This window comes from Oncorhynchus masou, chromosome 15 (genome assembly GCF_036934945.1).
Source record: "Oncorhynchus masou masou isolate Uvic2021 chromosome 15, UVic_Omas_1.1, whole genome shotgun sequence".
Lineage (NCBI taxonomy): Eukaryota > Metazoa > Chordata > Actinopteri > Salmoniformes > Salmonidae > Oncorhynchus > Oncorhynchus masou.
The window spans coordinates 21,154,368-21,167,604 of NC_088226.1; the positions used below are offsets into that span (position 1 = coordinate 21,154,368).

At 41.6% G+C, this 13,237-nt stretch overlaps 1 protein-coding gene and 1 pseudogene across 2 annotated transcripts; both read left to right on the forward strand.

Annotated features, from left to right (window-relative positions):
• Positions 1–1,404: 1,404 nt before the first annotated feature.
• On the forward strand, positions 1,405–8,339 carry LOC135556820 (modulator of macroautophagy TMEM150B-like; annotated as a pseudogene).
• A 1,867-nt stretch (positions 8,340–10,206) lies between these two features.
• LOC135555060 (modulator of macroautophagy TMEM150B-like) lies at positions 10,207–12,803 on the forward strand. 2 transcript variants are annotated; one of them, XM_064987431.1, is made up of 8 exons: positions 10,207–10,349; positions 10,634–10,739; positions 10,856–10,939; positions 11,121–11,180; positions 11,441–11,508; positions 11,682–11,809; positions 12,000–12,177; positions 12,454–12,803. In XM_064987431.1, exons 3-8 carry the CDS (start codon positions 10,875–10,877, stop codon positions 12,678–12,680), a joined length of 726 nt encoding a protein of 241 aa, XP_064843503.1. In that variant the 5' UTR covers positions 10,207–10,349; positions 10,634–10,739; positions 10,856–10,874; the 3' UTR covers positions 12,681–12,803. The 2 variants fall into 2 exon arrangements, with proteins under 2 accessions (XP_064843503.1, XP_064843501.1); XM_064987429.1 differs by lacking the exon at positions 10,207–10,349 and having other exon boundaries at positions 10,598–10,739.
• The last annotated feature ends 434 nt before the right edge of the window (positions 12,804–13,237 follow it).

Here is a 13,237-nt window from a genome sequence, read left to right on the forward strand (position 1 = left end):
TAATCCCATTAAGTAGAGTATTAACAAGGAAAGTCACGTATGTGTCTAAGTTCCCCAGTTCCACTCACAATGGGCAATGATCCGATGCTCAGACATAAGCTATGTCCTTACCTGTTTCTTCATGGTGATACGTGGCAACTTTAGTTTTGAATGAATCAAATTATAACACTGTCATGGTCAAAATCGCTATCGGATCACATCTTCACACTTCAATCAATACTGTCATCCTCATACCAATCTTCGTTATCATTATAATAATCTAAAATATCTAAGCCCCGTGGGGTATTGTTTCTTAATCCAGCCCCTGACCCGATGTAATAATTGTGCCATACAACCTTCTCTCTGGTAAAGCGAGTGAGAAACAACTTTCTTCTGGTGTTATTACGGTATATTTGACAGTGATGGCCAAGGGGGAGAGGCATTTCCTCTATTGAGGAGAAAGTCAAGAGGTTGTGTCAGCTTTACCTCCCATCTGTACTTAAAAGAAAACTGTGAGTTTAAACCACATTTTACTTAACTTCTCTTTCTCTGACAGTTAAATATGATATTATTCTAGGTTACTATGTCTTAGAGCTTGCAGGAAAGGCATTTCACTGTACTTGTGCATGTGACATTAACTTGAAATATGAAACTTGTCAATATATCTTATTTGTGTAAATAGTGTCTATGACATTATTGCTCTTTCTGTATCTTGCTTTCCTCTCTTTCCTTTTAAGTAACAATTTTTCTGGGTGTCTTTTAAAGAGGTTTTAACAGTCTGGAAGAGCAAGGAGCTTATTTAAACTAGACAGTTATTTTTCTGTGCTTCCATTCTCTTCCTATCACTCAAAATGATTTCTCAATTGAGTAAGCCTGTAGGTTCAAACGTTCCTTTTCACCTCATCAGCTTTGATCCTGTAAGATGTGTACGAACAGATAATCAACAGATACTACTCTTTACCGGACCTGGGCTCAAATACTATTTCAGTTATCTCAATTACGTTCACATCCATTTCAAATGAAGTTTTCAGATGTTTTTATTATTATTTGAAAGTAGTTGAATATTGGAATGTATTTGGAAGTATACTTGGAAAGTATTGGCATATATTTGAAAATACTCAAATACAACTAAATACTCCGATGCATTTGAAATAATGAATTTGAAAAATATTTTCAAAGTATCTTTTTTTACATGAAATGATTTGACAATAAATTCAAATACTTCCAATGGAAGTAGTTGATTTTGGCCACGTTATTTAAAAGTACTCAAATACACAGAAAATGTGTATTTCATAATTTGTTATTTAAATACTTGTGTATCTAAACTCTGGTAAGGATTCTACATGGCATTGAAAGCAACTACTGTACACAACTACTGTACACAGGAGTAATTGTGTCTGTCCCAGGTGACCTAAGTGGACCATTATGTGGCTCTGGGCACTGCTTACGATCTGCTTGGCGGTGTTTGGCACTGTGGGCATATGGGTTGTGTAAGTATTTAACTGACGTCCGTGTGTGCTCTCCTCTTCAGCCACTTCTTGCAATCTCAACCACACTGCACACTGCACACTGCCCTAACCCATCTGGACAAGAGGAATACCTATGTGAGAATGCTGTTCATCGACTACAGCTCGGCATTCAACACCATAGTACCCTCCAAGCTCGTCATCAAGCTCGAGAACCTGGGTCTCGACCCCGCCCTGTGCAACTGGGTACTGGACTTCCTGACGGGCCGCCCCCAGGTGGTGAGGGTAGGCAACAACATCTCCACCCCGCTGATCCTCAACACTGGGGCCCCACAAGGGTGCTTTCTGAGCCCTCTCCTGTACTCCCTGTTCACCCACGACTGCGTGGCCACGCACGCCTCCAACTCAATCATCAAGTTTGCGGACGACACAACAGTGGTAGGCTTGATTACCAACAACGACGAGACGGCCTACAGGGAGGAGGTGAGGGCCCTCGGAGTGTGGTGTCAGGAAAATAACCTCACACTCAACGTCAACAAAACTAAGGAGATGATTGTGGACTTCAGGAAACAGCAGAGGGAACACCCCCTATCCACATCGATGGAACAGTAGTGGAGAGAGTAGCAAGTTTTAAGTTCCTCGGCATACACATCACAGACAAACTGAATTGGTCCACTCACACAGACAGCATTGTGAAGAAGGCGCAGCAGCGCCTCTTCAACCTCAGGAGGCTGAAGAAATTTGGCTTGTCACCAAAAGCACTCACAAACTTCTACAGAGGCACAATCGAGAGCATCCTGGCGGGCTGTATCACCGCCTGGTACGGCAACTGCTCCGCCCTCAACCGTAAGGCTCTCCAGAGGGTAGTGAGGTCTGCACAACGCATCATCGGGGGCAAACTACCTGCCCTCCAGGACACCTACACCACCCGATGTTACAGGAAGGCCATAAAGATCATCAAGGACATCTACCACCCGATCCACTGCCTGTTCACCCCGCTATCATCCAGAAGGCGAGGTCAGTACAGGTGCATCAAAGCTGGGACCGAGAGACTGAAAAACAGCTTCTATCTCAAGGCCATCAGACTGTTAAACAGCCACCACTAACATTGAGTGGCTGCTGCCACACTGACACTGACTCAACTCCAGCCACTTTAATAATGGGAATTGATGGGAAATGTTGTAAATATATCACTAGCCACTTTAAACAATGCTACCTTATATAATGTTTACTTACTCTACATTATTCATCTCATATGCATACCTATATACTGTACTCTATATCATCGACTGCATCCTTATGTAATACATGTATCACTAGCCACTTTAACTATGCCACTTTGTTTACATACTCATCTCATATGTATATACTGTACTCGATACCATCTACTGTATCTTGCCTATGCTGCTCTGTACCATCACTCACTCATATATCTTTATGTACATATTCTTTATCCACTTACACTTGTGTATAAGACTAGGCAGAAGTAGTTTATGGAATTGTTGACGGAGAAAATGTTAGATTACTTTTGTTGAACACTTGTTATTAGGGTTTTGTCTGGAAGATATGTGCCTTTGAAAAGTATTCAGGAACTAGTTAAGCACAAGCATTTGACAAAGTTGAAAACAGGTTTTTAGAAATGTTTGCAAACTCTCATTAACATCTGCAATAACCATGTGTATGTGACAAATCAAAATTTGATTTGATTTGACCTTTTCCCACAGTTGACAGTGCATTAGTCGAAGGAATTGTCCGTAGAGCTCCGAGACAGGATTGTGTCAAATAGGGAAGGCAGCACTGAAGGTCCCCAGGAACACAGTGGTTTGGAAACACCAAGAATACGGGGTAGAAGAGCCTTGGTCAGGAGGTGACCAAGAACCCGATGGTCACTCTGACAGATTTGAGGACAACCATCTCTGAGTGACCAGATGGAACACTCCTCAGTAAAGGCACATGACAGCCCACTTGGGTTTGCCAAAAGGCACCTAGACTTTAAAATATGAACCATGTGGTGGCAGCATCATGCTGTTTGGATGTTTTTCAGCGGCAGGGACTGGGAGACTAGTTTCGACTGAAAGATAACAGAGCAAAGTACAGAGAGATCCTTGATGAAAACCTGCTCGCTCAGGTCACCCTCACAGGGTTTTGTCACAAAGTCATATATGGGGTATCCTGTAATTTTGTTATGTTACATATTCTAAAATGAGACTGTTAACATACAGATTCCCAATCAAGTTACAAAGATCAAAATGAAAAAACATTGAGGAATCAACACTATATCACTTTAATATTAAAGTTATAACATTATTCAAATGTATTTTGCACGGTAAATGTACAATTATAAAAACAAAGAAATACCAAATGGCAGAAAATATTTTACATAAGTTTTCAGGGCAGATTACTGTTGAGCATGAAAAACCCAGCAGCAATGTAGTTCTTTACACATTCAAAATACAATTTGTTTGTTTCCATTGGCACACATGCACAATCCATGTCTCAAGGCTTGAGACCTGTCTCCTCCCTTTCATCTACACTGATTGAAGGGGATTTAACTTGAAATTAAGGGTTCATAGTTCACCTGGTCAGTTTATGTTGTGGAAAGAGCAGGTGTTCTTAAGGTTTTGTACACTCGGTGTAAGTATAATACAGGAAAGCACAATTTATTGTCCAATATTTACACGTGTATTGGAGAGGGGTGCACGTGTATAAATTGAGCAGTATAATACGAGTCTGGTAGCAGCAGGTGTGTGTGTGTGTGTGTGTGTGTGTGTGTGTGTGTGTGTGTGTGTGTGTGTGTGTGTGTGTGTGTGTGTGTGTGTGTGTGTGTGTGTGTGTGTGTGTGTGTGTGTGTGTGTGTGTGTGTGTGTGTATAATGAATGTATGAGTGGGTGTGTGCGTGAGTGCACATGTGCTAAGGTTGGAGAATCAGAGCAGGTGGTCATTGTTCAGGAATGGCTTGTGGATAGAAACGGTCTCTGAGCCCGTTGGTATCAGAAAGGAAGATGGTATCGGTGCATTTGAACATACTGGACTGACCACCTGCTCTGATTTACACATTAGCACACATGCAACTCACAGACATACACAGTGATACCGGTGTGACTATTTGGAAATAATATAGCATTGTATTTTGCCAAATTTGACATTGGTTTCCTTACCCTGTAAGCAGTGGCGCAGCTCAGTGCAAGAGGCGTCACTGCAGTCCCTGGTTCGAAAGGCTGCATCACATCCGGCCGTGATTGGGAGTCCCATTGGGCGGCGCACAATTGGCCATGTCTGGGGTAGGTCATTGTAAATAAGAATTTGTTCTTAACTGACTCGCCTAGTTAAAAAAAAGGTTACATTTAAAAAATGACAACAATCCATGCTTTGGTTGTGTTTACTGGTCTGCAAGTCAATATTAGCTTCTTTGCGCTTCATGTCCAAATCATCTATAAGCAACTTCATTGAGTTACACACTCATTTTTTTTAGATACTTTAGGATAATTTGAAGCAAAAACTAAGATATGTTTTTTACATAAAGTATGAGAGGGAAACAATAAGGTGTGTATTGTGAAATCAACGAAGACACATTCTGAGGTTCCTACGTCTGATATTATTTGTTTATAATCGTAGAGAATTCAAATGTGAATATTTTTGTTCCGTAGTGAATGTGGCACCTATAATCCTTAGAGCTGCATCTTTGCTCAGATCGGCAATGTCTGTGCTGTCCTGGGTAAGTGAATATATATATATATATACAGTGCCTTGCGAAAGTATTCGGCCCCCTTGAACTTTGCGACCTTTTGCCACATTTCAGGCTTCAAACATAAAGATATAAAACTGTATTTTTTGTGATGAATCAACAACAAGTGGGACACAATCATGAAGTGGAACGACATTTATTGGATATTTCAAACTTTTAACAAATCAAAAATGGAAATATTGGGCGTGCAAAATTATTCAGCCCCCTTAAGTTAATACTTTGTAGCACCACCTTTTGCTGCGATTACAGCTGTATGTCGCTTGGGGCATGTCTCTATCAGTTTTGCACATCGAGAGACTGAATTTTTTTCCCATTCCTCCTTGCAAAACAGCTCGAGCTCAGTGAGGTTGGATGGAGAGCATTTGTGAACAGCAGTTTTCAGTTCTTTCCACAGATTCTCGATTGGATTCAGGTCTGGACTTTGACTTGGCCATTCTAACACCTGGATATGTTTATTTTTGAACCATTCCATTGTAGATTTTGCATTATGTTTTGGATCATTGTCTTGTTGGAAGACAAATCTCAGTCCCAGTCTCAGGTCTTTTGCAGACTCCATCAGGTTCTCTTCCAGAATGGTCCTGTATTTGGCTCCATCCATCTTCCCATCAATTTTAACCATCTTCCCTGTCCCTGCTGAAGAAAAGCAGGCCCAAACCATGATGCTGCCACCACCATGTTTGACAGTGGGGATGGTGTGTTCAGGGTGATTAGCTGTGTTGCATTTACGCCAAACATAACGTTTTGCATTGTTGCCAAAAAGTTCAATTTTGGTTTCATCTGACCAGAGCACCTTCTTCCACATGTTTGGTGTGTCTCCCAGGTGGCTTGTGGCAAACTTTAAACGACACTTTTTATGGATATCTTTAAGCAATGGCTTTCCTCTTGTCACTCTTCCATAAAGGCCAGATTTGTGCAATATACGACTGATTGTTGTCCTATGGACAGAGTCTCCCACCTCAGCTGTAGATCTCTGCAATTCATCCAGAGTGATCATGGGCCTCTTGGCTGCATCTCTGATCAGTCTTCTCCTTGTATGAGCTGAAAGTTTAGAGGGACGGCCAGGTCTTGGTAGATTTGCAGTGGTCTGATACTCCTTCCATTTCAATATTATCGCTTGCACAGTGCTCCTTGGGATGTTTAAAGCTTGGGAAATCTTTTTGTATCCAAATCTGGCTTTAAACTTCTTCACAACAGTATCTCGGACCTGCCTGGTGTGTTCCTTGTTCTTCATGATGCTCTCTGCGCTTTTAACGGACCTCTGAGACTATCACAGTGCAGGTGCATTTATACGGAGACTTGATTACACACAGGTGGATTGTATTTATCATCATTAGTCATTTAGGTCAACATTGGATCATTCAGAGATCCTCACTGAACTTCTGGAGAGAGTTTGCTGCACTGAAAGTAAAGGGGCTGAATAATTTTGCACGCCCAATTTTTCAGTTTTTGATTTGTTAAAAAAGTTTGAAATATCCAAGAAATGTCATTCCACTTCATGATTGTGTCCCACTTGTTGATTCTTCACAAAAAATACAGTTTTCTATCTTTATGTTTGAAGCCTGAAATGTGGCAAAAGGTCGCAAAGTTCAAGGGGGCCGAATACTTTCGCAAGGCACTGTATATACATACACACACAACACACAAACAAACAAAAATACCCCCTTCTCTCTCTGTGTGTCAGCCCTGTGGGTTGTGGTGATCCGGTTTTAGGGACTATGGTCAGAACAGCAAGGTAAACATTGCCAGTATCGTACTGGGCTTCATCTCCTGTGTGGGCATCTTCATCATCGGAAACTTCCAGGTATCGTTTAGAATCTCGCTTCAGTGTAAACTATTGTGATAAAGGGCAGTTATCGCAATACTATTATAATATCTTTGTATTATTGTGATACAAGGCCTATTATAAACCGGGTGGTTCGAGCCCTGAATGCGAATTGGCTGACAGCCATGGTATATCAGACCGTGTACCACAGGTACAGCAAAACATACATTTTTACTGCTCTAACTACGTTGGTAACCCGTTTATAATAGCAATAAGGCACCTCGGTGGTTTGTGGTATATGGCCAATATACCACGGCTAAAGGCTATCTCGTGCCTTAGCCATGGTATATTGGCTATATACCACACCTCCTCGGGCCTTATTGCTTAAATACCCTTAAATACCCTCCGCTCCTCGCATGTACACATAGCAAGTTGACATTGTTATACCTTGACAATTGCTGGCTATATCTCCTTTGTTCCATCTTCTCTCCCATCCCTCCCTCTCTTTATCCCTCCCTCCCTCTCTTGATCCACTTGTTGGGAGCGTTTTTGGCCTTCTTCGGGGGCCTGGCCTACTTCTGGCTGCAGGTGTGGCTCTGTTACAAAGCCCACCCCTTTAAAAACCGCCACTGGGTTGGACCTCTTCGAGCTACCTTCTGCAGTGTTCTGGTCATCACCAGTAACCTTTCAGACCATACCGCTGGAGGCGCTCGCCGTTCTCAGAGAATGTCTCTTCATGTAGGAAGATAAAACACATCTATTACTCACTGTTGATGCATGCTTAACAGTGTTTATGCAAAATATAGCAACTTGAATACCAGTGAAAATATGCCACATAAACAATGGACTGTAGTATATATTCCCTGACCAGACTGGCAGTACAGTAGTACACTACACTTTTTTTTACCTTTATTTAACCAGGCAAGTCAGTTAAGAACAAATTCTTATTTTCAATGACGGCCTGGGAACAGTAGGTTAACTGCCTGTTCAGGGGCAGAACGACAGATTTGTACCTTGTCAGCTCAGGGGTTTGAACTCGCAACCTTCCGGTTACTAGTCCAATGCTCTAACCACTAGGCTACACTGCCGCCCCTTAGCTGGGAATGAGACGGTATACAAACTGTATAGTTTCGACATTGACAGGTCATCTGCTTGTGTTGTTGCTCCTTGCCTGGCCTTTCCCTCCCCAGTAGCTATACTTCATAATACCAGCTACAAATCTGGAGCGGTCGTTTGTGAGTGGGCCTTGGTCATGTCCTTCTTTGTCCTTTTTGGCCTCTTTGGGTCCGAGTTCCGTCACATCGACTTCCACCAGCTCACCGTGCAGAAACAAGGTCTGAAGACACAGAGCACCAACGGAGTAGTCAGAATGAATTATGTTTCATAGCAAAGCCAATAAGAATTACCATGCATTGATAACTGTTCATTGCTTAGCATCTAAAAACACACACACACACATACACGCTGGGTTATTTTGACCCAGCTAGTTGGGTTGTGTGAATACCCAAACATGGGTTAATTGAACCATCATTAGTTGTTTTTTTTACCATCAGTTGGGTTGACCCAGCAGCTGTTTAAAAAAAACAACTAATCCATAGGTTATTTTTATGAGGCATGGCCTATTGGGGGCGTGGCTTTCAAATAATGATGTTTGGCCACTTGTAAGAGTAAAGATCATTCCTGTTAATCATGTTAAGTTTGTACACCGCAATTTTCTTTTAATTTGTATGTACATTACATATTTGAATATAACATTTATAACATTATTATATACATATCCCAACATTGAGATATCCCATATTTTAGCATAAGCTCTTGGGGAACTCACACACTTGTGTAAGCATAATTAATGCTACAAAAGTGTCTGTGTTTAACCTTAACATGTGATAACAATACAACAGAACACATGAACCAGAATGACATTTACTCTCACGGGTGGCCAAAAATAACTATCTGAAAGCCACGCCCCTACAAAGCCATGACTCCAGTCTTCTGAGCTGACCCGCTGGGTCATATCTCAATAACCCAGCATCAATAACCCAGCAGTTAAAAAAACAAACAAAAAAACAAAGTGGCCTAATGCCTGCAACCTAGCAGTTGGGTCGAACAACCCAGGATTTTGTTGTACACGCACAAACAACTTTTGTATTACTGTCATTTATTTACTTATTGAATATTATGTTATGAAAGTATTGAAAAAATTCATAAAGTTATATAAAAAAATGTTTCACAATTCTAATGGTCTTGTACTGTTATTCAGTCAAGCGGATCTAAGATTTTCTCCCCTTTGGTTTTATTTTTGTTCCAACAGATATTATTTCAATGGCACATCAAGACATGAACGCTGGAAACATATCTAGAGTATTTATCTAGAGGAAGATGAATTAACTGATTATTGCCATGGAAATTGAAATCAACATTAATATGATGTGATACAGGAACTGATATTCAACAAAGTTTTTTTAAGTCATGAGGGTTTACATAAGTGTCTGATGAGGGTTTACATAACTGTAAGTGTTTTTATTTGACTAATGTTTAATAAAATGTAACTTTAAACTTACCGTACAGAGAATATCGAGCATTCCATCAGTGTCTGTCATGCAAAAAAATAAAAAATAATATCATGACATTTGTTCTCCCAGTGCAAACACACGTCATTTAAAAACCTTTTTTTTTATATTTTTGTTGCATTGTAAAACAGCAGATGAATTTCTTTACAAACTGAAACAATCAATGTTTTTTTGCATCAAAGGTCCATATTGTTGATAGATATTGTACCAAATCTGTTTTCAGTGGTATTAGTGTTTCTGATGAAATAGGCGTATAGCACTGTGTGTACAAGCCTTTAGGGCATGCAGCCTTGGGTGTGGGTTTCCCAAAAACATAAAGAATGCCTTTGGGAAACTCACTCGTTCCTGATTTGCTCTCGGTGAGTGCTGTGTGCAGGTGGTGGCTGTCATCAGCTGTGCTGCCCTTCATTTTCCTCAGAATTACCCTCTCACACAAACAACCAGAGGAGTATTCAGAGAGGTAAAAGCATTAAGAACGTTGCAGATAGAAATATAATTTATAGACATGGCATGACACCTAATTCTATGTGACATATAAGGATAGCTGTTCTACGTAACGCATTTATAGCTGAATGTTTTTTAACGTTGCACCCTCCTGAACACACCCGGTCCTCCGCCGTTGCATCGGCACAGACAGATTGGCTGCCCGCCAAGGAGAATGCTGCAGTTTCTTCAGGCTCTTGTTTTGTCAGTCCGTTTAGCCAGGCTATCGAGCTGAAGGTGAAGACTGGCTGTTTCACATTGCATTAGAAAGACAGCATGCTACGTGATGTCTCAGTCAACCCTGAGAGTTATGGCAGAAAATACAGGTCAAGATTTGATTCTGGGTAAGTCGTCTACAGCATCTATTCACCTAGAGCCTATCTCCTTGTTTCTGTTGAAAGGGGAGAATATGTCCTCAATGTTTTGACTGCAGCAGTGGTGGATGCTATGTTTCGCCCCTCTGCTGGTTGTTACATGGTATTGGTTTCCCTGCTACAGGAATCTCTGTGTGAGGGGGATGTGGAAGTCAATTCTACCACATGGTGGCACCATCAAGCCTATGCTCACTTCAACATACAATGATTAACCTTAGTTTAGTTTGACTATTCTTGGGTCTCTCCGTTACCAGGTTATAGGTGCCTCTGACAGTTTCCTGTCTAAGGCTCTGAGGAAGGTGATCCTCAAAGATCATCGCAGTGACTATCTGGGATAGTCACCATGTGAAATGTCCTGGGGTAAGATATTTTTATGGATTCCTGAGCTCCTCAGTTGAGGGCCTTTGTCCCTTTTTTATTGAAATTAGGCTAAAGTGTATCTGGCTGTCTCAGTTGTCTCGTTTCATATTTCCCAGGGGAAGTAAGTAAACAATAATGTGGCTCTGGGCACTCCTTCCAATCTGCTTGGCGGTGTTTGGCACTGTGGGAATATGGGTGGTGTGAGTATCTAACAGACTGGTCTGCTCTCTCCAGCTACTTGTCTAGATATAATAATAGTGTGGTCTTATGCTACGGTACAATGAGATTGTTTTGAGGATAATAAACGTACTCTCAGTGCAAATAACAAACAGAAAACCACTGAAGTATTGATATGCTAACGACAGGTCTTGTTCTTCCCAGGTTCGGTATCGCTGTATCAAATGAGACTGTTAATATCACAGCGAGATTCCCCTACATCAGGTAAGAGTGATGCTGGTCTTTACAACACTGTAAAGGGTTTACCCTGAATTTCACTGTGTATCTAGACTATGTCAATAGAGGCTCCACCACAGACCAGTTAAACGGGTATAACCACTAACAAAACATGCTGGGAAATGTGACTGAGTCCACAATGCCACAATACCACTGACACACTGGTGGCTATTTGTTGAAAAGTCAATATTTCATTACCAAGTCATTTCCAAATGTGTAAATAATTCAAATGTGAATTTGTCTTCCAGTGAATGTGGCACCTATGATCCACAGAGCTGTATCTTTTCCCAGGTCTGCAACATCTGTGCTGTCTTGAGTAAGTGAATTTATTCAGCACTTACACGTTGGTTCATACCACTTTATTAATCTGTCTTGTCTTTCGTATGTAACCTCAACCTTATTCTCCCTTCTATCCTCCCCACTCTACCCTCCTTTACACCCCCATCTCTTTTCTCTCTCTCTCTCTCTTCCTCTCCCTATCTCTGTCAGTCCTGTGGGTTGTGGTGATCCGGTTTCAGCAGGTCAGGGACTATGGTCAGAACAGCAAGGTGAACATCGCCAGTATCGTACTGGGCTTCATCTCATCTCTGGGCATCTCCATCCTCGGCAGCTTTCGGGTATCGCCTTACGATTACAATAAGATACTATAACTACAGTATTGTCGTCATACGAATCCCAATATCGTCACAATCCTAGCATGTTCCCTTAAAAAGATGCCATATTGATATACCCTGAAATATGGTTGACAATATCCTGCCTGGCTCTTTCCCTCTCACCACCATTCCTCTCTCCATCTGTCTCTTTCAGCAATCTGTGTTGTTTGGCATCCATGTGTTCGGGGCTTTTCTGGCCTTCTTTGTGGGCCTGGCCTACTTCTGGTTGCAGTTGTGGCTCACCTATAAAGTCCAGCCCTCTAAAGACCGTTGCTGGATGGGGCCTCTCAGAGCTACCCTCTGTAGCATCTGCACCATCTTGGTCATCACCAGTATCCTTAAACATCAGATCTATCAGCTGAGATAAATCAGAGAGAGGGAGTGCTCGACGATCCAAGATCAACTCAGCTGAATGGTGATCCAGGGTCAACACTGCTAATTGGAAATGATAAAAAATCATCCTAAATCATGCTTCTTTACCTGAATTTACAGTGAAAACATTGCACGTAAAAATAATATCAAAACTGTATGTCCTCCCTAGAAACCCCTATATTTTAGACATTGTCACCTGTTTGGGTTGTGCTCCTTGACTCCCCTTTCCTCCTCAGTGGCCATAGGTCTACTCTTTGATACTGGCTACCGCTCAATGGCGTCCATTTCTGAGTGGGCTCTGGTCATGTGCTTCTTTGTCCTATTTGGCCTCTTTGCATCCGAGTTCCGTCACATCGACCATCACCAGCTCACCGTGCAGAACGAGAGCCTCAGCAAGACCCAGAGCATCAACAGTGGTGGGATCATAATGTACAATAGTACAGCCAACAGAACAGTAATGTAATGATTACATAACATTTGAACATTCAGCTCTGACTGATGAAGCTCCACTTAAGTGTACATATTTGAAACCTATTGTTGAATAAAATGCTACTCTTTTTCTTTAATAAAATACTACGGTCTTTGATGCGGCATCTCCTTAGCTAAACCTCTCTTTGTTTGGTTTCTGTTGAGTTTATGGGAAATAGAGAGTGATTTTTCGGATCTTTGTTCATCTTTTGACTACAGCAGTGGTGGCTGCTATGTTTTCTCTCTCTGTAGGTTGTCTCATTGTATTGCTTTCACTGTTACAGGAATCTGTAGGGCGAGGAGAGGGGACTAGAGAGGCACTACACTGTAGTTAGTCCATTCTACCACATGGTAGCACCATCAGGCCATGTAAGTCAGCCTGGCCTCAGAGCCATATGAAACAAACTTTATGTGTTTCTTAGCACCTCCAAGACATATGATACCTACTAAGACAGAAACAAAAGGAGGGAGTTTGGTTAGTTGGTCAGTCGGGTGGGGTGTGTAAGCCATGACCATCTAGCAATCCAAAAGTTGCATGTTTGAGTTGAGTAG

What these genes read in the sequence shown, in the direction of transcription:
- LOC135555060 (XM_064987431.1), top strand. Translation starts at nt 10,875, where the DNA reads ATGTGGCTCTGGGCACTCCTTCCAATCTGCTTGGCGGTGTTTGGCACT. An exon ending in GCGAGATTCCCCTACATCAG is followed by an intron (nt 11,181 to 11,440) that starts GTAAGAGTGATG and finishes TTTGTCTTCCAG; the next exon opens with TGAATGTGGCACCTATGATC. An exon ending in CACCATCTTGGTCATCACCA is followed by an intron (nt 12,178 to 12,453) that starts GTATCCTTAAAC and finishes TTTCCTCCTCAG; the next exon opens with TGGCCATAGGTCTACTCTTT.